This window comes from Haliaeetus leucocephalus, unplaced genomic scaffold (assembly GCF_000737465.1).
Source record: "Haliaeetus leucocephalus isolate CR32 unplaced genomic scaffold, Haliaeetus_leucocephalus-4.0 Scaffold450, whole genome shotgun sequence".
Taxonomy (NCBI): domain Eukaryota; kingdom Metazoa; phylum Chordata; class Aves; order Accipitriformes; family Accipitridae; genus Haliaeetus; species Haliaeetus leucocephalus.
In genome coordinates this window covers 15273787-15298682 of record NW_010972886.1, presented here as the reverse complement: position 1 = coordinate 15298682, position 24896 = coordinate 15273787, and the positions used below count along the sequence as shown (strand labels likewise).

The 24896-nt window shown below is 36.4% G+C and overlaps 1 protein-coding gene across 6 annotated transcripts in view; it reads right to left on the bottom strand.

Moving 5' to 3' along the window:
* Positions 1-868: 868 nt before the first annotated feature.
* Positions 869-24896, bottom strand: part of XPO1 (exportin 1) — a 40518-nt gene continuing 16490 nt past the window's right edge. For all 6 annotated transcript variants that reach the window (XM_010574827.1, XM_010574828.1, XM_010574829.1 and 3 more), the window contains 21 exons: positions 20151-20212; positions 20024-20068; positions 19754-19935; positions 19225-19273; positions 19021-19140; positions 18787-18915; positions 17088-17246; positions 14121-14318; positions 13292-13430; positions 11166-11347; positions 10155-10311; positions 9872-10035; positions 8917-9051; positions 7832-8015; positions 6215-6321; positions 5613-5807; positions 4461-4629; positions 3129-3263; positions 2850-3009; positions 2675-2771; positions 869-1920 (listed from right to left, as the gene is read on the bottom strand). In XM_010574827.1, the coding sequence (XP_010573129.1) occupies positions 1774-1920; positions 2675-2771; positions 2850-3009; positions 3129-3263; positions 4461-4629; positions 5613-5807; positions 6215-6321; positions 7832-8015; positions 8917-9051; positions 9872-10035; positions 10155-10311; positions 11166-11347; positions 13292-13430; positions 14121-14318; positions 17088-17246; positions 18787-18915; positions 19021-19140; positions 19225-19273; positions 19754-19935; positions 20024-20068; positions 20151-20212 (2915 nt within the window). In that variant the 3' untranslated portion in view covers positions 869-1773. The remainder of the gene's footprint in view (positions 1921-2674; positions 2772-2849; positions 3010-3128; positions 3264-4460; positions 4630-5612; positions 5808-6214; positions 6322-7831; positions 8016-8916; positions 9052-9871; positions 10036-10154; positions 10312-11165; positions 11348-13291; positions 13431-14120; positions 14319-17087; positions 17247-18786; positions 18916-19020; positions 19141-19224; positions 19274-19753; positions 19936-20023; positions 20069-20150; positions 20213-24896) is intronic.

Here is a 24896-nt window from a genome sequence, read left to right as displayed (position 1 = left end):
ATTATCACCAAATGATCCTCACACAGGAGCAGCTGTGCTTTTTTAGGGCCAGCTAAGTAAAACAAATGGAGAGATGTTCACAAACAGAAAGGGGCCAATACTGAAGACTGGAAACATTCTGGTCACAGCTAAATTCTACATGAACACTGCTAACTCATGCACTTCTACTTCAAAAGGAATATACAGCACAAAGTTAACTACCATATCCAAATTTACATAACACACCTCCACAACTGCCTAACCTTGTTTTACAGCTCTGCATGAATGGCTATACTTTGTGTCATAGTAACAATCTTAAGATTAGAGACCAAATAAAGGGAAAAACTTTGGGAGAGCTTAACATCAACTGTTAGAAAACAGAGACAAGACATTACAAAAATGGGGGAGCCAAGACTGTACACAATCTTAGTGTTCATACTGCTTTTCGTATCCATACTTCATAAATCTGTGAAAATCATTTAACTACAAAACTTTAGGTAGAAAAATAACTAGATCTCGTCTACATGTGTTATTAACATGTACTAGTATCAATTGTTTAGTCAAGATACAGTGCAATACCTCTTTGAAATAAACTGCAAAAAGTCCATATAGAGAGAGAGCGCAAGAGTACCTCACTCCTGGCATTTTATAGTAACCTAGTATGGAGTATTTATTCACAGAGGTAAGTCAGAACAGCTACTGTACTTCCAAATGGAACCCAACTTAGTTCACGTTAACTTCAAGCACAGCCGAAGTCCTTGAGATGAGGCAAGCCAGAAGCAACAGTTATCTAGACCTCAAGGAACTTCTCCTACGCCTTCAGGATACAAATCTTAAATACGATCACAGCATTTTCATCCAATGAAAGAATAAGCCGAAGAAAGAAAAATAAATGTAAACCAAGTTTATTTTGCTTTAAGTAGTGTTCTTTAAGCACTACAGCATGGTAAACAATGTAAATTAGTATAAGTCATCTCAAAAGCCAGAGTTTTTTTTTTTATTTTATGAGTTGTTAAAAAGATGCAGCCTATTCTAACAGGATAAATATTTTAACCATTTCACTTCGAGTTAATGAAGGCTCACAAATGAGCAACACTCCTCATTGAGGAAAACAAAAAGCTGTTGTCGACAAAGCGACAGCACACACACAAAAACAAAAGAACTGTGTAAAAATAACTAACTGTACTGTGTTCCCATACTCTTTAGAAGTTGCTTTACAATGGGATGATATGCACATGATCTTGCTGCAAACTTGCCATACAACTTGCAAATACATGTAGCCTAGCCTTACCACTCAGTCCAAAAAGCTGCTAACTGATCAAAACAAATGCAGCACTATAATCCTCTGCTTAACAATTAATTCTGTCTGTTTTACTCATTACCTTTTCTCCTAGACTGCAGGACAGACTAGAAAGAAAATGATCCCGAATTAAAAATCGATACTCTTACAGGAAATTGTATTATTTTGCAATATACTCTTTTACAAGTTATGTTTTGCCTATTTTCCCCTTAGCCACAAAATGGGCATGAAGTAATTACTTTGAAAATGCCTTAATTTTCAACTTCATGCAAATCTAAATAAAGATGACCAAACAAAAGCTTAAACAATGGAAGGATATTTCACAGAAAATTTCTTATACAAAAAACACATAAGAAAAAGGGCCACTAGGTGACTTTTAATTTACAAATTGGCATCATTTTGGTCAACAAATATCCAAGCGCTGTTTTCTTCTATCACAACAAAGTAGCTGTACAGAAAGAAAACTGCAAAACTTGTTTTATTTTTTTTTTTTTTTAATCGCACATCTCCTCAGGAATTTCATGTGGATTAAGGATGCCAGGTACAGACATCTGAAGTTTATGCTTCTCCTCTTGAGCCTGCCGAAGGGCTGTTTCTCTTTCCTCCAAGAATAAGTCTGATGTGTCTTCACCTGCAAATTCCTGTATAATTCACATAAAATCATTAGTTCATTGTCAAATGCTTTAGGCAGAGTAATAAGCTCCCAAAATCCAGAATAATACAGGAAACATCCTCCCTTCACATTCACTGCCAGACTATTTGCTTATTTTGCCTTCTGTTCCTAGGGTCAGAATTAATATAAAGGAATGCAAAATGTTTTAACATTTTCACTATGTGTAATAGAACAGGATGCTATAGTAACCCAGCGTTTGGAGTGTATCATCATTAAAGCAGTAGCATTACAATTTTGAGTACCTGACAACTGCTGTCTCAAAACAAATTAACAAACACTTTCCTACAATCTTCCTGAATTCTAGCATCTTTAGAAAAATAAAAGCATGGCATTACTCTAGCAAGTTTCAAAACATGTCCCAATCCCAAGCATAATTGAAACAAAATCTGATTAAAAGTCAACGTGCTTTATTTCCCATTAGGCTAAGTTTCACATATGTCTAAGCCATCTTAGACATATGAATTGTATGCACAGCATAAAGTACAAGTGATGACATTTAAGCCCAATTTGTAAAATTAAAATCACACTGAAATAGATTATATGATACACCATTCAGAGTCATGCAAGCTATTTGGCAGAGTTCTCACTACATTTGAAACAGCTGCAAAATAACTTGTATCTCCTAAACAAACACTGAATGAACACTGTGCAAGTACTTTCCAACAATATCATCCCGCTGAATAATCATTTTTCATTTCTTGAGAAAAGCACACCAAACATACCTTGATTTGGACCAGGAAATCCCTTAGGTGTTCCTTGAAGGCAGGAATATCCTGGTTTAAACTGAAGAGTCCCGTTACAAACAGCTTAACCTGGGCACTAGCAGTAAACACATCAGTTAGTATTTCAAGAAATAAGAACCCACTTAAAAGTTTTAAAGAATCACAGCACACTTACTCTTGCAGGTGAGGAAATGCAGATTTGAGAAGATTAGCAACATACTCCTGAATAAACATTTGGTTGTTCACTGGATTTCCAGGGTTTAATGGAGTACTTATTTTTCCCTCTTCTACTAAGTTGAACATGTATGCAAGGATTGACGCATGCATTGTCAAACCTGAACAGAACAAAGTTATACATATCCAGTTATTATTCAGAACAGGATGCATAACAGTATGTATTTTGATGTTCAAATAGATTGTTTTCATCAGCCAGCTCACACATACGCATTCTTACCAGCAGTGTGAGAGGTGTCTGTTACCACTGAGAAAATGTGCTGAAGGATATCACAGAAATATGTCTGATAGAAACTCTGGGCAGCAGTCTCTTCTTGTGCAACATTCTGTAGTAGAGTATAAAGTATCTGAAGTCCTGGAAAATATGCATTAAAAAACTAAGTTACCAACCAAACAGTATTAAAACCTCTGTGCGTATTTTTGCCTTTTCCAAAACGATACAAATATCCAAAGGAATTCTGATAGGCACCAAAAAGTAGTATTACCTGCGCAATCATTTTCTCAGGCATTTCCTCAAGCAGCCACTAGAGGGCTATAGCCACATTTACATGGCATGCCGGTTTTATTTGGTTCTTTATGCTTTTGTCATCTAATACTGCAATCGCATCATTTTATTGGTACTAGCAAAAGTGACAGAAACCCTCTACCAAAATAAGTATTTGCTAATTTAAGAGAGGAAAATGTTTTCATTTTTAGAATTACATGAAAACATAGTTACTTAAGTGAAATGCAAATAAGAGTTATCTTTTATCCCCATCCCTCCCAAACACCGATACAAGACAACTGGCTAAAAACTAAGTGGCTTCACAACAATCTCTTTATCCAGTAGCTGGGACAGTGCACTAAGCCCAAGATATTAAAAACCAACATTTTTGGAATTGAAGACTTTTACATAGCCCCCTCCTTGTATCCTTGATAACCCTCATTCTGGAGGGCTTTTTAATGACTCAAGTTTGTTAAATGGGGTGATACACTGAGCTGCTCAATGAAATTTCATCCTAAGTTTGAACGGCTGGCTGTTGTCCAAAGGAAGCATGATCTGTCTTCCTAACAATCTAAAGTGATTTCCTCTCCTGATGTCATGGGCTGAACTCCCAGACTGTGAGGAGTTCAGCCCCAAATCATACACTTTTCTGCTGAACTTTTCAGGAGTTACTCAGCAACTGTCTTACTGAGGTACCAAGACAAACACTGCAGGCAGCACAACAAAAGGAGACCTGTAACACCAGTTTCAGCAACAGTGAGCTGTTACATTGGTTCAGCCATTTCAGAAAAGCATTAACACTCACATGGAAACAAGCAAGCAGAAACTGTAGCAGTGCCATTTAACAGCTGTGGGAATAAAACAGCATCCAAGTGTTTCAACCCATTAATATATACCTGACTGACAACTTGAAGCTGACACAGAAGATTATTCTTGTGCAAATGCAGTACAGAATTGTGTTACTGGAATATTAAGTTTGACTAAAGAACAAGATGCAAGAAAACAACAATCTACTAAAAAATATCTGATACTGCAAACTAAGTCTGCATATTAAACACTGCCATTTACCTGTATCTGCAACATTTCTCATTGTATGTTTGAAAGCCCAAATAATAGAATCCAGAACAAGTTTGAACTGTGCAGGTGGAATGGCCAGGAATGCTGGGAAGCAATGAGAATTTACAGCCTGGAGTAGCAAGAAGAAGTTTGTTCTATGTTCAGGATATTCTTCAAAGTCCTAGAAGCAGAGGAGGAGAAAAAGTCAAGTTTCCTAAAGGTCCATCATAAGATCTTCTGTTAAGTAGAGTGAGTCAATAGCTGACATGGATCAGCATTTAGACCTCAGGTTTAAAATAACCTTAAATGCAAAGCAAAGGTTACGTTTCTCAGTGAACTTTCCCCCCAATTTTCCCCACCAAAGCTTGATAAGACCATCTTCTAGAGTTGCACAACATTGACAGGCTGAGCCACATTTTGTCAGTACACAACCTTAATCACTGCTCAGTCCACAGATAAACAGACTGATAGTCTGAACACTGGTTGAGCACCTATGTTGCTGCAAGGGTACAATTTCTGGTTACACCCTACTGCAAAGTAGCACTAATTCAGCTGGTAGTGCTCAAGTATTATGCAAATATATACTGCACACTATAGCATAAGAATTGCATTAATGAGGAAATATTCAAAATGACTGATCAGTACTTAGTCATACATTTTAAATATTTATGAATTTTAGCAGTTAGTCCTACACTGACATTTGACTGAAGTACACTGCTGCTTCCAGCAGTATGACATTCCAAGTCCCTAGAACAGAAAAATTACTAATGACTTATATCAAGAGCTAAACAGAAAACTTTAAGGCAATGAGATTAAGACAGCCAACTAAACAGCCAGACTTCAAAACAAGTATGTTTGAGCAGAAATTTCTTCAAGTGCCACAAATGTACTTTGTGACTACAAAAAAACAGGGAGATGATCCACAAGACACCACATATGGAAATGATATTCATAGAAAGAAGGCATGAACCCCCACTTAATTTCCATTAGATGAAAGCTGTATAATAACTCTACATTCACTACATACTGCCTTCCTTCATTGCAAGAAAAGGTTATCTTTCACTTAGAGATGTACCAACAGCCAAGACTAGCACTTTTATAAAACCTCTTTTTTTTTTTTTTCTTTTTTTTTCTTCAGTCACTAGGGAGATTAGATATAAATACCTTGTTGATCATATTTAATGTGCACTCAAAAACAGCATCAAATATCTGAGGTATTTCAGCAGTAATGTGTCCACCCAGCTTGTTTACAATGATAGCCATAGTACTAAGTACTTCAGGTTCTCTAGCAGCTGGAACATTTCTCTGGTAGTCAATGAGAACTGCATCCAACAAGGGAGGAACGAAGTTTTCAGCTACCTAATTGAAAGAGTAAGCCACAGTTATAACAATGCAGTTATTGAACAAAGTCTCTAGCATACAGTTTATAGCAAAGTTCGTTGTTTAGTTACAGGCGATACTTTTCCCCCAAGGAAGGTGAAATATATTACACTTCCACAGACTCCCCACCCTCTGGACCATCCAGCAGGGCTTCCAATAGGGTTCTCTTAAACCTCCTTGATTCCCTTTAAGACTACTCTCAGCTAAAATTACCTGAAGTATTTCAAATATAGCTCAGGCTTATCTCTATATGATTGTACTTTCTCCTTTATATTTTACAGACCTCCTGAAGCAAATTCCTGTGACCAACTGGTTCAGTCAACAACAGAACAGAGTTCTTCCTAATTCTGTCTTATGAGTTAATTGTATAAAATGAATCTACTTACCATCTGAGGATCATTGGACCTGCTCACCCAGCCAGAAATTAGTTTTAAAGTTTCCCTTTTTACAGTCCTCATACTTCTAATCAAGGGCTGCTTTGTTACCATTTCACCTGAAAAGTTTTCAAGCTTCAGTTAATCAGGTAAGGTGTAACAAAAAGATTAACTTAAATTGATATTACAAAACAGAGAATGCTTGATTTTTATATCCAAACTACAAAGTCTACTTAAAAGACTTCTTATGCGTATTATGCAAATTTAAAAAAAAAACCTACCTCCTCATTCTAGCTCCATAGGTCCAAGTTGCCATGTAGCATTATTGAACTACTACTGACAGCACCCTACTTAGAGTTCAAAAACAAAGCCGCAACTTACTTTTCAAGTAAGGGAAATCACACATACCCACTTAACTACATGGACCAAGATTACATCTGGTTCTCATTAAGTGATAGAGGGGAGAACAATAAAGTTCCCAATTTCATCCAAGAGAAATAATCCTTCACTTGTCTTTGTGTGTAAAATCCACCCTTCTCCTTAAGAAGCCTTATCCTTAGTTCAGTTTCTTACCCCCAAATCAATGTAGACTCATCAGCAAAACCTGATCTAATTAACTACATAGTTATACAACCATTACAGCACATACACAGGAAAACCTGAAGAGTGTAGCCAGGAAAAAAAAGGTAAGATCACTCGTGCTGGCATCAGAACCATCTCTGGCAAGATAGAGCCAGTTGTAAAAACAAACTCTGAAGTGACTGCAACCACAGTAGTTGCAGATCAAGTAGCACACCAGGACTATAGTCCTAGCAACTGCTTCTTAAACTTCACTGTTTATGACAAAGACAAATTCTGGCCATTAGAGGTGCAGAATCAAAAGCTATTGATTTCCTCAGGCAGTTTTATTCTGAATTCTGAGAAGCTACTTCAAGGTAAACCAGCTGCTCGGTTACCAAGTTTTATTTAACACTCCCATTTCCAAGTATCATTGTCTGCACCGGCAAGAAAACTGGTCATAACAGAGTCTCATTTAATCTTGCAGTGAACTACTAAAGAAGCACATTCTACTGAGATACTGTAGGCCCTAATTTATCTAGTAAAAATAGGTTAGGTAACTGGTAATTCCTTCTCAATGATTGCAAGCCTGGTTCATCATGACTTTCAGGCATCTTCACTACAGTTACATTACCGTAATAAAGATACTTAGCAGCACAGTATCATACCAAAACCCTGCCAACATCTTTTGAAAAAATGAATGAGACTCTATTTAAAGATAGTCTTTTAATACTCAAAATTAGAGTAAGCTAAAAGAACACATGCTACAACTTTGTCTCACCAAGATGCCTGTTAATTCTAAGCATCTACGGTGTTCTGCATCTTTTCTAAACTTTCTCATTTATAGGTGTTTTTTCCTCCCTCTAAAATCAGGAGTTCTTTGTTTGAATTTTGAGCAAAACATCTTGTTAACGACAACAAAAAAAAAATCTAAGCAAGCACTTCAGTCATTCTCCACTTTACCAAACAAGAAAATGAACAGACTAAAATTAACTTAATTGGAACATACTCTGAAACCTGATGACAGACACTGCTAACCCCCATTTTCAGGAAGAACATGGAATTTCTTACCATTAGCCTGAATAGCTGCAGAAATATTTTCACTTAGGCACTTGTACACATTCAGCATATCTAAATAAATTCTTCCAAGCTGAATCACAAAAGGGTGGCCAACTGCTTTACACGCTCTTACATTGGTTTTGAGAATGCTACCAAGCTGCTTAACTGTTTCAGGATCCTTTAGAATATCAACATTCTGTTAAAAAAGTAAGAGTCCATTTTGTTTAGTGAATAAAACTTCCCTTTAGTTTTCAGTGTAAAAGTGTAAGTTTAAATAATTTATCTGCATTAAAGAACATATCACTGAAATTTACAGACTTTATATATACTGCTGTTTACTTCATGGCACTTGCCACTACCTCAGAGAGTCAGGATAAAACTTCAATTGATTTAATTCTGTTCTTCTGCAGAAGTATTTCTGCTGCAGTGGTACAAGCATTACTCTAGTTGAAGAAAGAAAAAACTAAGGAGGAGAGATTAAAGTGAAAACAGACAGAAGTTGTCCAAAGGAAAGGCAGTATGTTCTTGTTTTAAGAGGGAAGCCAGAGTAAGAAACGTAACTGAAGCCTAAGTTTCAGGATCTTTATTAGATTAACTCCAAATGGATTGATGTCTTGTGCAGTGCAAGACTGTTGTTCTTTAATGAGTGAAGATAAAATTATTTTGAAGAGACTGAAAGAAATGGAAGATAAAAGTAAGAAATAAAGATGTACTTTAAGAGAATGATGGAAAAGAAAGGAGGAACAGTAAACAGTATTTTCAGCATTTTAACTTTGTTGTTCAGAAAGAAAATCCACTACTAAGCCAGGTGAAAGGGAGCCTGGGAAAAACCGTTGCAACATATTCTGTACAGTAACAGAAAATTGTCTTTTAAGATCAGATTAAAACCAGTATTTATTTTGTCATTTAAGTTTCCTCTCTCAAAACAACACTTGTACTGTCATATCAATCACTACTTCAGCCATCATTTAATAAAGTCCACCACAGCTATGTACACTTAATGTCATGGCATGTGAAAAATAAACCCAGGGCAAGAGAAACATTTAGCAGGTTTTCTTTACCTGAACACAAAATACACTTAAAATTTATGAGCTTACTTTTGTTGCCTGTTGAATTATGCTGTCCCATACTTGATTAGGTAGCAGCATATATTTTTCTATCAGATGCTCCTGCACAGTCTGGTCCGTCTGTGCCCCAATCATGTATCCTACTGCTTCATAAAATGTATGCACCTGATGGAAACAAATCAAACAGGAAGGTTAAAAAGGACTAAGGAAAATGTTACACTGTTCTGAACTACCATACAGTGAATGCTGAAGATGATTTCACCGTGTAAGTACCTTTTCCTCCCTCTTGACTTGACAAGACCCATCTCCATTCTTTCCTTCCTTTCATCACATGTAAAACAAACCTCCATCCCCTTCCCTTCAAATGCCACTATATACATCCCAGAGCCTTTCTTAATTTTGCCATCATATCCTGAAGTGAGGAAGCTCAGACATATGCCATTTACTCTTAACTAAATCTTACCAGACATGTTTAAACTGTGGACTGGATTACATCACTACCTTAAGTACCTTTTTCCAGATGCCAGATCCACTCTGCCCAGAGTTTCAGTACCTTATTGCAACATCTCAGTGTGTCGCATGTGTGCACTACTCTCACTTCATGAGCTGAGACCTTCCCAGACAAAGGCGCTTTTGGATTGTTCCCCCCCCCCCCCCCCCCCCCCCCAAATACAAGAGCTAGAGGTATACTATTATAGTAGGGTATTACTCTTTCCTGAAGCAGAACCACAAAATGGAGATTCAGTGTCTTATTTCTTTGTTAAAGCATTCCAGAAATCAAAATTCCAACTAAATGCACTTTAATTCTTCCAAGCATTCTGAGATCTCAGTAACGCAACCCGATCACACTATTGATACTATAACACTGTCACTAATAAAAAACTAAGGAATATAATTCAAGCCTTGAAAACCACTACTACATTTCAATATGAAGTAACTTTTGATTAGTCTTTAAGAATCATCCACAATGCTGAATTAAACATACCTGTTGTGGCTGAAGGTCACAGATGATTGTATTAATGTTGTTCAAGATTTCGTCAATAAATGGCATGACTTCTCCCACTTGAACCTGCACAAAATGTCGGCGGCATTTTTGTGCTATTTTTATAAAGGTATCACAAGCCATGTCCTGGACACCATCATGGGTTTCTAAATTAAATGAAGTCAGTTACTGCTTTATATTTTCCCCCCATACATGTGCATGTATGGGTATCAATTTTATTTCTTTATTTTTAATTAAAACAGCTACTAAAAAAACAGATAATTACCATGCATAAATTCAAACAGCTTGTTGACTACTGTCTTCAAAAATTTCCAGTGAGCTCTCAAAAACCGTGGGTATTGACCTACTATATACATTATATTTGATGCAATAATGGCTTTATTGTCTTTTCCTCGTTTTTGTTCACAGAGTCCCAGGAGATCCTACAACATAACATATTTTTAGTTTCCTCTAGTTTGTCCAGTTCAATTAAAAACACTACGAGACAAAGTATAAAATCCTACAAGGAGCTGTATCAAATATAAAGGAAAGTGGTTGCCGTAATCAAGTTCAAAGTCCAAAGGAAAAAAAAAAGCAAACAAAACCCCTAAACTGATCAAGACCAGGGTGATGTAATTATTTAAGTTTCAACCCAACCCGGAACACTGTATTTTCAACTATGGAATCTCCATTTTAAATTTATCTACAGATTTCTGCAGGTGGGGACTTCAACAAGCCTTGCAGCATTTAATACTGACCAAGCAGTTGATATCAATATAGATTCCACATCAAACAAAAGAAATTAAACTAAATCTTCTGTACGATTTTATATGACTTGTTAAAGTAAGGGCCATTACTCTTATAAAAAAATGTTCTGTTCCTGCACTCTTTCTATGCGCATATTTACCCAAAAATCACTTTGATCAATGAGTATTTGGAAAACGGCAAAATAGCAGGGTGCCAGCTAGTTAAAAATGTGGGTTATTTTGCCACTCTATTTCATTAGCAATCCCCTTCCATCTCTTCTGCATCCCAAAAGACAAACACTTCATCATAAACTAAATTTTATCCCTGAAATCTCCACCACAAAAAGGCTATTTGGATTAATGCATTGTTCATGGCTAAAGAACTTATCAGCCTTAAATTCAGGATATAAGATTTCCCACTGATTTATTCTTATCAACCTGCTTGCCATATGAGGTCACTTACTAAGAACATACGGCAGTATTTTGTAAACTTAGTTTCTTGAGCATAAACTATGAAGTGCAACAGAGCTAATAGTTTTGCACCATGATACCTTAATTACTGTAACAAGGAATCTTTTTTCATCTTCTTCATGCATTGCGCCACTGATTGAGCCTATAGCCCAACACAGGGTATTCAAATTTTTCCATGACCATTCTGTTCCATTCACTTGATTGTGAAGTTTTTCAGTCATAATTCGTTCCGTGTCTGCATAATCCAGATGCGTAAGATAAACTGAAAGACATCAACATTGAACAGGCACATTTTAAAGCAATTGCCTGGATCACAACTTCATAAGCAAAGTTAAATTTGTTTTAAGATAACCAAGTTGTTAGGTTAGTGCAATGCTTCTTTCCTGAACTCATAACAGAATGAACTAAAAATTTAAACACAAGTTTGTTAAAATTGTGTTTTAAAGAGGAATAAAAAATTTTATTGAGAATCTCTTTGTTCTCAAAGAGATGTCAGCAAAACCACATGCAAGCGATGTGAAAAGTCTGAATCAATGAATGTCTCACATAGCAACTTTACTGATTTGACTGGTAAGTTAAACTATTAACAAAAGGCATACATATTGATGGGGTATAGGGAATATGGGATTGGCTACTTATGGGAGACATTATACAGTGTGTAAGAAGCAAATCAATTTTCTTCTGCTCTTTATTTCAGTGTGATTAAGTCTGCTGGTTGCAACAACCTACCATTAAAGTGGAGATGGTACTCTTAAACAAGTGTAGGTGGCAAGATTCAAGTATCACAACTTGGACACTTGCATCAGCCCCTAATAGGATTAGTGTCTCTAATATAAAATTCTAAATCCCAGCAAGTCAAAAGCAATTTAAGGCTAGATTCAGAAATAGATTTTTTTACTGTGCCACAGAATAGAGCTTCCACCACATTCTCCCACCCCCTTTTTTAAGTGGATCTTAAAGATAATACACTATAAGCAATAGTTAACACCAGAAATTGAACACTAACTACATCTGCATTTTCATGTAAATAATCCTGTATCTAGAAATACAACTAAGGCTCAGGACATATAGTAGTAATTTTAATACAATAAATTAAACATTTAATACAATAAATCAAAAAATTTTTTCATGTTCCATATGAAAAGATACTAGAACAATTAATCTAACACTGGATGCACCTACATCAGAAATACAAACGTGAGAATAAAATATCCACAAACACTTTGCATCACACAGCTTTCCCCTTCACCACCTAGTTCATAAACCTGTTATGAAATACTGTGTTCCCTTAAAGCATTTACATTTGATAGAAAAATATTTAGTATTGAAGGGTTTATGTCCTAAGTATGTGACAATTCTAATCCTCCCTGCTCCTTCAAGTTGCAGTTAGGACTCTGAAAATTTTTTTCTTACCTCAAAAGACCCTAAGTTATCACTACAATACATAGGGACTATCAATTCTCTGATAAAATGGCCACAGTTGAACATGAGACTTCTAAAGATAATAGCATACTAGTATACACACACTAAAAATAAACCATACTTGCTACATTAAATGCTATAGAAATACTGATTCTGGTGTTCTTCAGTGCACTCACAGCTTTCAATTTTTTCTACATAATATGTAATTAATTGCAGCTTTTGTACTTTCAAGCAAGGTCATTACAAGACATCAGCACTAACTTTGGAAAAGATTTTTGAAGCTTAAGTTCAGGCTGGAATTTTGTGTTTTGTTCAAGAATACTATAAAAAATTTTAAAAGTATTCAGAAGACCTATTGAAGGAAGAAATCCTTTTTGCTGTGGAGTGCTTGGTCTACACAAACTACAACTACAATTGAAGTAATAACCAGCAAGTCCACTTCAGAAAAATCTTTCCAATTTAACAGCTTTCTGACAAAACTAAGGTTTCACTGGATCTGAAACATTTTGGTAAAGGAATATCAAGAGGTTGTTCAATGGGAAAAGGCAAGAGACAAAAATTAAGTAGGGTATTACTATTTAACAAAGTTATACAACATTATGTGTTTGAAACACAAAACTTCAGACCAGCACTGCCTCCTCCCTTTCAAGTCTGTGTCCTACTCCTCACTGATATTCATTTTACCCACACATAATTGAGATCATAAGTTAGCATTCTATAACATACATGCTACTGATGCAGCTGCACAGACCTACAGCACAAAAATACCAGCTAGTATACTTACCCAATGTTTCTCTCATATTTTTATACAAGTTTATGGAATCTGTGTCCTTCATGAATTCTCGTACTACTTCCCCTTGATCATTTTCCACAACTAGGACTTCTTCAGGTTTAGCCATACGGCTAACCATTAGCAATCGAACCTGTATGTTGCAAAGGAAAGTTAAAATTGAATCAAACTGTAACATGAAAATATACACATAGCTCCACAGATGTTTCCAGAGCACTGTGGTCAGGCAGTCTGACACATATAAAGGGTATATATCCAGCACTTCATGAGATTAGCTCTCATTAAGATTCTACAGAGACATGTTAACTAAAAAGCCTTTAAGAATAGAGCCTGCTGATTCTCCCTCTCCATGAACAAACTGAATAGTTAAAAAACCCAACCAAACAAAAAACCCACAACCTGTGAAGTATACTTTCTAGAGCTTCAAACGCATATGTAACATCAGGGGTCTTTTAAAGACCACTTTTTCCATACACACACAATTTGTTTTCTTCCAACTCTAACACTCCAGCCTTTATCTCTTTAAAGAAACAGTTTAATACAGATTTGTTGGTTGGTTGGTTGTTTTTTTTTTAAATTAGTCTTACATTCATAATAAGTATCTTAAAAAAATCTCAAACACTGCATTAATACTCCTGTCATCTCCTGGTGTCATCTTAAAGTATTTTTGCAATTGCAGCATACTAAATAAGTAGAGTTGAATCAATTACTAACTACTCAAAGCAAGAAAACTTCTCTTATGTCACCCCCTACATGTAGCAGTATCTCTAAATTCAGGAATGGTATCTAAATCTTTACAGTACCTTACTTAAACATGGATTACCTTGGACAATACAGGCAAATAAAGCTGTCTCCTTGGAGGAACATCAAAATGTTGACTTCCCGAAAGCAACGGAGAAGCAGATGTTGAAAACGGACTTTCCCTGTAGAGCTCAGCAGCTAAATGATTCCAATATTCAAGACAAATCTTGAAAATTTCAGTTTCTTCAACTTCTGATACCAATAACATATAATGAAGAGCCTGGAAAAGTGTGGTATAACCATCTGGTTACTAATGATTTCTGCAGATAAAATGACACTGCTTTAAGTCCAGTTGTCCAAATACTGATAAAATGCCAAATTAACATAAAAAGTTTGGAACAAGAGGCAATAACATTGCAGTGACATCACTTACAAGTCAGACTTCCGACCATCAGAGCAACTCAAAAACAAAGCACCCTGTCAATTACTATTTTCAAAGTGTGTATCAGTTCTTAAATCTAGAAGTAGCCTAAAGACATCTTAAAAAATACCATAGCCAAATCAGCCTATTTGTAAATTATCAAACTCACAGCTTCTGGAGCATCTGCAAGGCATTTTGTTTTAGAGCCTCGAAAACCCTCAACAGCTAGTTTCAATGACTGCTGTTCTCAAGACTATTACTGCTACTTTGTCCTGGATCTTTATACCCTGAAGAACTGACGGCAACCATCAAAGCCATACTGCTCGCTTGCTTTCCACAGAAGCCATCTACCAAGAACATTTTCCATTTTTTTGCTGACAGAAAAGCCACAGCAGACTGAGAAGGGAAAGCCACTGATGCAATTCTGACAGACTGAGATACCAACCATAAAAATTAGAACTACATACCCAAACATTTTTTGCCTAGCTTATGTTTTCAGTCCTCTGGTGAAAGATATCAAAGCAATAGCCCACCAGTGAACAAAATGAAACAATGAAATCTGAAGACATTTTCATAGCTTAGGTAGTACTCACAGCATTTTAGATGGTAAAGACCTGATTCAGCATCTGTATCTACATCAAAAGAGGGATTCAAAACAACTATACATTAGCCTTACACACATCATTTTTTCTTGGTAATTTCACTTTGAATAATTTCTGTAGCTTCTTTCACTAGTCTACACTGCTCCAACGAATCTGTGCAACCATTTCAGAAGATCCGATACATCCAAAATGCAGGAATAAACAGGTTAGAATGACATAGAACTTTTTAAATTAACCATGTAACAACATTCTATTACACTGCAACTTACAGAAGTGAAATTTGCAACCATTTGAGGCCAGCCTAAGAACTTTGTGAAACATTTCAACATAGTATACAACACTCAAAGTCGTTCAGAATTGAGTTGTAGATGTCAGTTTTAAAGAATTTAACATAGTTATTCACAGTGGACAAGAGAGGCCAATACCTAAAAACTGCACTCCAACTAACACACAATTGCACAGAACATGCAACAGCTTCAGCCTTTTACACAGGTCTCCCTAATAAAGCCTCAACATATGCAGAAACTTGAGCTGTGCTCCCCTGATTCATGGTTATTTTGAAAGCTTACAACTTGCGAGTTCAGTAGTTATTTGTGCACTGTTGACAGTTGTTTTTTTAAAACAAAGAAGTGATACTCCTCTTAGTCCATCTTCTAAATGAGCTACAATTTGGTACTTGCAACCAACTTATTAATATAATTTTTTTTGTAGAGGGCTATCTCCAGAAGAAATGTGTTGAGAATACTAGCTGGAAAAAGGTCTAGAATTCAGATGGACACATTAGATTACAGCTAATCCACCTGCAAGATGTACTTCACCCTCCCAATGGAACCTGGTCTCCAGGTTTAAACTGTGGTACTGATTTTCTACCTCTGTCTCAGGGCAGTTCCTCACCCTATCACCTCCATACCTGCACAGGGCTTGATTCTGGGCACAGGAAGTGGTGCTTCAAGGGGCTATGGAACCAGTTTCATCCCCTTGGAGCTCAGCAGTGAGAGGGAGCTAGCAAAAAAGTCACCACAGAACAGCTCACCCTCAGCAAAATTTTTATTCAAAATTAAAACACACAACTGAAAACCCCCAATTTTGTGATCTAGCCCCACTACAGTACGAGATAGTACCTTGCGTGTTCAGTAGTCATCTAGAATTTAAGCTTTTCCAACCCTTCATTCTTAGCTGAATTTCAAATAATTTCCACAGATCCCAGTGGTTTTGACAGTGAAGTTGCACCTCACTGTCAAAATCGAAAAGAATGCAGCAGTCTCCAAGAAACAAAGGGAACAAGCAGAGGGGAAGGACAACTGTAAATCTTTTTCTCAGCAACGGCTGTAAGGTAGCTGATAATTGAGGCCTGTAGGTCCTCCTCCAAGACCAGTAAAACTACAATAAAGCATGCATAGTCATTTGGTAGAGCTCTGCCATTAAGCATTACCGGCATACATGGGCTTTATTACATAGAAACAGAGTATCATCCTTGAGGATTCTATTTAAAGCCTTTCAGTTAAACTTTGGGAAATGGCAAATTAGGCAAGAAGCTACACCAGGATGGAAGCGCTGAACTACAACACGCACTGTATCCTAGAAACCAGCTTTGGATGCTGAATAAAAATATAACTGAGCTGCTTCACACAGACTGATCAAAGTCATAGCAACACCTTCTCTATGAGTGCTAAACAGAAAATACAGTATGTAAAGACCCATGAAAAAAGAATATATGATTTTAAAGCAGTATTTAACACTTTCAAGGACGAACGAGGAAGAAGAGGGAGACAGAGACTTATGTCTTCAGACACTGTATTAGTATAGGATCACTGAAAATACAATGCCATTGAAGCATACCAGGAAACAAAAATTTTGAAATTTTTTTGTATTCATGTGATTATTAATTATGTGAAGGAAATAGGATTTATTTTTTTTCTCTTACCCACTTTAAGTACAATGATCTAGGGATTGTATAAATATCACGCTCTTTGAGTGTGAGAATACACTTGCCACATTTTTAAACTGGATAAACTGAGCAACTTACCTCCATTAATGTTTCTCTCAGATTTAATCTTTTTTCTATAAGTTGGCCATGTTCCTTGAGGAACGTGCAGAGAAACAAACTGAGATTCTGAATGAAGTTCTGTTCATCATCTTTTCCATTTGAGTACGCAAGTCGGATATTGGTATTTAAAGGAAGCATCTAATAAAAAGAACACAGACACAATAAAGAATTTCCCTTTTTATACAGAAGTACAACTACTGTATATTAACAAATATTTTGCTCTTCTGGCAAAAAAAGCCCTTCTGCTTTTCATGGCATGCCCTTTTTACAGAGCTTTCTTACAAAAAAGTCTTAACAGCTCCTTTATTTCTTGCTTGATCCCAAGATGGACAGTAAGATGAAAACACAAACAGACACAGAAGTTCTGATGAACTAAACCTTTTTCCACCCCTTGTAACAGCAGCTGTAAGCAAGTAAAGTATCTACTCTACCACAGACATTTCCAATTGGCATCGGGCAAAGATGTTCCAAAAATGTGTTTGTTACCCTGACCCTAGTAACATTAAGTTTCAAAACATTACATCATCATAATGTTAAAATAACATGAAAGACCTCCTCCATAATATTTAGAAATTAGCAAGGAAGACTCTGAAGGATAGTGGAACATGTTTTTCAGTAATATTGTAGAGATCTCTGGCACCTCTTAAGAGATGCACTGGCTTTTAAATTCTATCGTTATACACAAAACATTTTCAACATTGTCATCAAGTAGTGAACTACATTCTTTAATGTCAACACTATTAAGCTATAGAACAGAGACAATAAAGTTTTAACACTTTTGCTGCTGCCAGCTTTTGCGTGGTTTTGATTGTTCTCCAACTTCATTTTACAAAGTTAAGAGTGTCAAATATTTGCAATACATGCAACATTTTGCATCACATTCATATGCACCAGTCACGCTAAAAACCTGCAGGTTACAAAACATGCCAAATACCCAACCTGGCATTAGGCCAGATGTATTGGCAGTTAGAATCAAGAGCATCATCTGTAAAAACTAAGGAAGTAACATTCAGCTACACAAAATAACTTCGGTGTGTGCAAAAATCTGCCTTTAAATTTAACTATAACTAAATAAAAATCCTATACCTCCAATGAAGCTGAGGGGAGAAGAGGGCGTTAGAAGAAGCATACCTGTTCTAAAGAACCTCCAAGATGGACCAACATTGCAAACAGAGGAAAAAACTGTCAAAAAACCTTCAACTGTCCACTTAAGATGCAATACAATGAGGAAAGCTACAAACTCATGTACCTGAATCTGAACTGTTCAGAGGGGAATCAAAGCACATAAATTTAAAGCAGGGCTTTACGAGACAAACCTTTCTGTCAGTTTCAAAAATTAAATACCAACTTGCAGAAGTTAGGTCGACTTAGGTCTTACGAGTCATGCGGTACACATTTTGTTGCATCTCTCTCAACTTTCCGCATCAGACAACCTGAGTGCTCAAAACACCTCTCAAATTAATCAAAACAAATCAATGCAACAGAAATACAGCTGTAATCTAGGGTCAGAAAAATACATTTAGCATCTTCTGATAAAGTCATAAATACCACTGAAGAACAGTATTTGTCCTATCAAGAGCTCTATAATGAATATAAATTTGTAAACTGAACTAGGTTCTACAGAAACTGATTCTGCAAAATGAAACTGTCAGAAGAGACAGATTATAAAAAACGTTACCTGTTTTAACTGCATCATGGTCAGTGTAAAAAGTGTTACAAACTGTTCTTCATACTGGCTTACACTGACACCTGCAATCTCTGTGAGGCACTTCAAAGATACATTTCGAAACATGGGAACATTTAAGAACTATTGAGAAGAAAAAAATAAAAAGAGTATTACAAGAGCATTGCACACTAAGCTTTTTTGCAACTTATATTTAAATTTAAGAGCCTTCAATTTTTGCATGAGTACCTTGTATATTAGTGTGCTGATTAACTTGGTCTCAAATATATATCCCAGGGGAATCCAGTTCAGAAATCGTAGCAAAGTTTCCAAAGTTGCATGAACTAAGGGAGCATTTTGGGAGTTTTCCTGTAAAGGACCATTAGTGTTTATGACATTGTTAGACACACTGGGGAGAATTTTTAAAAACATGATTAAAGAAATAAAACTTACCATCACAAACTGACACAGTTGAAATATCTGAGAGAATTCATTGCACATGCTGTAAAAAAAACAAATAAAAAATTAAGCATTTCCACATTCCATATACAATCCTATCTACTTTAATCAAAACATCTATGCCTACAGAACATGTCCTGAAGACCTATGTCCATGGGGGCATTCACAAGCCACCTGGCTTTTACCCATTTTCATGGTAGTAACGCGTATTTTGAAGTACCTTGAAGCTTGTGCCTGCAAATTCTAGCTTATATATACAAGCAATCCTGAATGCTCTGTTAAAAGTGTAGGAACCATCAGTCAGCAGATGCTACTTGCAATAAGGTAGAAATACCTGTATGTACAAAGCAAGTTTGTTATCACCTAACAGTACTGCTTTAAAGAAAAATCAGTAACCCACTCAGTCTCAGAAATCAAATCAGACAGCTGTAGGCGTTCACTCAAAAGCTCAAAGTAAGAGCAACTATTTAGCAGCAAGCACAAAGTCTACCCTATTTATAAAGATTTAAATATATATACTTGCCTGTCTTTCAAATGCTTAGCTTTCACTTGAGTAATCTGGCCACTGGAAAAATCAAACACTTCTTCACTCAGTAGTTTAAGGATCACCATATTGTTCTGACAGAGACTTTCACTAGTCCTGCTTGCACCCACAATATCACTTATAAAAGTTGGCCAGTGCTTTGGCCATTCCTGTTTCAGTATCTGAAAAGTGAAGCATCCATGTGTTAGACACATATGCAAAGCCAAAGACATTATAATAAGATTTAAAACTTTATGAACTCTAGCTTACCTGAACAAGAATCATATTCAGTTTCCCAATATACACTTTCTCTTTCTGGAGAAGAGAAAAAAAGAGAAGGGTCACGTTATGCATAATATTCCCCTCCCTCTTCCTCCCCTCAAAAGAATTCACTTACTTCTACACACGTTGGATCAGATGAGGTCTTGATAATTAGGCCGACAACATATTTTTTAATACCTGCAGAAGAGTCAGGAATTTATTTTCAACTATGCCAGATATCACAAATGTAGCAATAAATATTTTTTAGTTCAAATTCTTCATGTTTTTAAAAAGAAACACCTCTAAGGAACATGCGCACATGTGTCAGTGAGCTTCCCTCTTGACTTGTGCGCTGTACGGAAAAAATCCACCTTTGTATCAATTCTGCAAGAGGATATTTCACATATACAAAATGGCTTTACACTTAAGCTATTTCAATAAAACAAAAATGCAAACAGACTAAGGATTAGAGTGTACTTGTAGTAATTTGCACCAGCTCAATCTATCAGCTTACTAAAGGCTGCAAGAAATTTTGAGAAACATTGCATTGGTAGCACTGCACAACACTATTAGGCTGAAGATGGAAAGACGACATCCAGCACTGTCCAGACCCTGACATATATTGCAATAGGTACTTAGAAATGCTGCTGTAGAGCTCCCTCAGTGAAATGTATTTCTACCCTTTATGCATTTTCAGATCATACCTAACAACTCCAAAGTTGGCAGGTATATTCTTACTGCCTCAACTGAATATTTACAATGGCAAGACAAAATACAAGAGAGTCCTCCATCTTTTTTGACTAATGTTTTATTAAGAAAAAGTGAACTCCAAGAATAAATAGAGCTTTCTACGCATGACTCCAGTTTTAATGCCAAGTCAGCTAGAATTGCATGGAAAACTTTGATACATCACCTTCGCTGTATATAAAAGTTCAGAGATGCTCCAGTTTACTCAGGTGATCCATTTTAAACACAGGAATTCCTATGCACAGCATTTGAAAGTGAAACACCATGCTAGAGCTTAGCAAAGTTTTTCCTGCACAATCTTACAAGACCGAAACTTAAAACTTTATTCACCAATATAGTACGATGCACTTAGATTTGGACTGCTGTGCTTTTTATAGCACACATGGATGCTATGGATTACAAAACTTTTAATAAATCCTAGTTTACTGCTTTTGTGCTTTTTTTTTTTTTTTTTGCTTAAATTAACAATTTGTCAACCAGGGGCAAAGACTGTATTTAAATCACTTGTTTCGTTTTGCTGCTTCTACAAATGTTTTTAAACTACTTTACAGTTCAGCTTCACCACAAAAAAAAAACCATAACACTATAGCAAGCCATACTGCCTAAAGTTTCCTTTTCCTACCTAATCCTCAGCTCCCTCCTCACCGTTAACCTATCAACTACTAAAGACATGGAGACAATGGCTTTCCAAGTGACTTTTTATCACAACATACATATCTAAAACCATTCTGTACAAAAACATCTGACTCCCAAGAAAAGGCATGCACAGAGGATCTGGAGTCATGAACTAGATGAACATTTAGTAATAGTTCTACTTCAACATAGCTTTGACATAATAATCAATCTGAGCACATCAGGGATTAAACATTTCAAACCGGGCAAGCATCTTCTTGTCATAGGGAAGTTTTAGAATAGGTGTATGTTTTACTATTCAGCTTCATTAACCCAAAATCTGGTTTCAATCATTTCTTCAGCAAGAAGTCAACTGACTCATGCAGACAAAACACATTGAAGATTTTAGAAAAAGCTGTCACTTCACCGAGAAGAATGCCTTATGTTGAAGATAGTTCATTTACCCCAGCCACTATTCTAAATTTTAAAACGTTTCTAAGACTTTACCAGAATTAGTAATTTTTTTTGCATTTCAGGCCTGAGCAACAGGATTAAAAGAAACAGTTTGGCAATTGCATTCTCATGAAATCTGGAAAAACTAGGTCTAGACTTTAAGCCATTAGATACATACTAGACAGGAGCTGTCCTACAGGTAGTTCCAATTATGAATGAAACTATTCATTATCAACTGGGATCAATCCACACTACTCCAGAAGAATGTTCATTAACAAAATAAATATCACTGTCAGTCACTGGTAAGAGTTATTAGCAAGCACCAGCATTAGTCTGACATCATAGGCCTGTCCTAGTATTTTAAAGCTAAAAACCACACATTTTGCTGAAGCATTACAGTAATTCACAAATGAGATACGAAAGCACCCAAAATATTATAGAAATAGGTTTGCAGTGCCAGAAACTAAACTATTATAACTGTCTGCCAAACCACTAAGGGAAGCCTACTGTTGCAACTCTTTGCATTTCAAAAAAGGAATTAGAAAGTGAGTATTGTTCTTAGACTTCCAACTCCAAGGCTATGTATTTTCCATCTTGCTGCATCAATAGTATTATGCTATTTAGTTACAACTTGAATGCTATGCTACCATCGATCTGGCCTCGAGATCAGCAGATGAAAACAGCTGCTGTGCTCCAAAGCTTCTCCATTGAAGAAGAAGGAAAAAATAAAAAAGGTTAAAAAAAAACCATGACCACAGCTCAAAAGACAACCTAAAAAGTTTGCTAGTTTTCACATGTCATGCTGCAGGCTTCTGAAGTCTTCCATCCAGTGAACAAAGTCATATTCTTAATCCCTTAAAAGCAGCAGCTATCCAATTCTTTAATGCTTTTTTTGGCTTAAATGACATTTTTTTACGTTTGTTTTTTTTTTTAACTGAAGTATTGTGGTTTCTGCTCCATACTTAATAACTCATTCCATAGGAAAGATAAGTCTCAGTAGAACAAAGATATTTCAACTTTATACTCTGACAAAAATCAACACATAGGCTAATTACCATTTTTCAGCAGAACACATCCAAGAAAGTGTTCCAAGGGTAGTAGTCCACTGGGTTTGCTAAAATCAGCATGTTTTAAGAACTTAAATGGAAGTGTTAATTTAAGGATGCACACACAGGACACACACAAGCCACACAACCACTGCCTAGAAGGTCTCCTTCAATCACAGAAGCAGCTGAACAAGTCTTGAATATTGCAACAACACACCTGAGAAGTTCAGACCCTTCACTGAGCCAAACAGGAAGGGACAGACATTCCTAGAAAACAGACCTTCAACAAAACAAACAAAAAGACCCAACCACAATACTCAGGACACAGGTAACATTCTTCAAGGACCATCTGACATGACAACTACACTGATCTCATGACAAACTGCGACCAAGGGGAGCCGACCCTGTTTATCATTCCAAAGCTTTCATTGAGACAGCACTGGCAGTCCTAGTACCTGCTCAAGAACTTGTTCAGAGGCTGAACTAACTAGTAGAAAAATAGTTACCAAAAAAGTTCTGTAGTTTTAAAACTGTTTTGAAACTATCTTCTGCCAGCTTAGCTCCCTGAACCAGTTCACTAAATGGCCAGAGAAGCACCAGTCCTGGCTCAAAGACATAAAAAACTGCACAGGTGAGGAACACCTTTATCCACAGCAGTTCAGTAGTAGATCAACTTAGCTGCAACATCAAAACGTTCTAATTATCAGAAAGGCTACACGTCATCACTGTCAGAAGGCCTGGGCTAGTGCCACTGTTAGCACTTTCTGGTAAGCAATGTACAAGAAGTACTTTTGTACAAAGTACAAAAAAAAAGGAGGATCGAGCAAGGACATTAATTCAAGGCCTTTTAGAAAGTTTCTGGATGAACAATAGATATTGTAGTCCTTATGTGAAAGTTGCTCCTCTGAAGGCAAACATACAGTAAAATTAAAACTCTCTGGAGGAAAAGTATTTTCACAGGTGACCCAAGCTATGCAATGGTTAGAGCTGAATTGGGACAGTGAGGAACATCATACTATCCAACTTTAGTAAATTCCGCAGTCTAAACTCGAGAAGTGTGAAATATCCTACAGTTTAATCTTTGGATGTGCTTTTAGAAGCAATTACATCTCATCTAGGTTACATCTCTGTGTAACCTGAGCTCAGAAGAGTTCCTATCCTGACCAAATACAGCATGTTACCATTAACACACACAGTCAGCAAGGGCATATCTGTAGACAAAACCACTTCTTGTACTTAAGACATACCAGCACATCTTTTTATGCAGTTCCAGAGCACAAACATTTAACAAGTGTTGAGAATTATTCTAGCTGGTGCTGCAGATGTGAATTTGCACTAGTTTACTAAAATTAACAAATTCTACACTATTATTAAAGAATAAGAGGCATAAATGCAGCAGGTCAACAATGTAACTCAGCAAATTAACATCACCTTGCAAACGAAATTAGAAATTCAAATCCTAAAGCTGACTTGTCCCCTCTAGGCATGTTTGTATGCATACACATTTACATTAAACTGTTTAAGTAGTCCCAAAATGTGGTCAAAATACAATCTTATTTTTAGCCTTACAAAACAATTCTTTCCAATATTGCCCCACAAATCACCTTTCCCCATTAGTGGTGAACTCAATCAATCAAATATCTGTTTACTTTTCAACGGGGGTGGGGGGGGGTGGGGCGGAATCATGGAAGTTCTTAAAAAGGGCATAGAGCTTGTCTCTCCCCCCCACCCCAAAGTGCCACGTAGCTCTTTGCCCCTTTATTATAGAGAATTAAAAACATCTCTTCATGAAGCAGGCCAGAAATTTGCATTAAAATATCTAATCACTCCACAGAAAAATCTCTTCTACAGCAGCTTCCACTACATCAGAAATTTTATACTTAACTCCAGGACCTTCCTGTGAGCCACTAAACTACATCTCTCTGAACACTTCACTTTTTTCATCAATTTCAAAATGAGAAAAGTTGTACAAGCAATTCAGGTTTCATAATGAAGAAGCGCTTATCCATTCCAACTCAGACAAG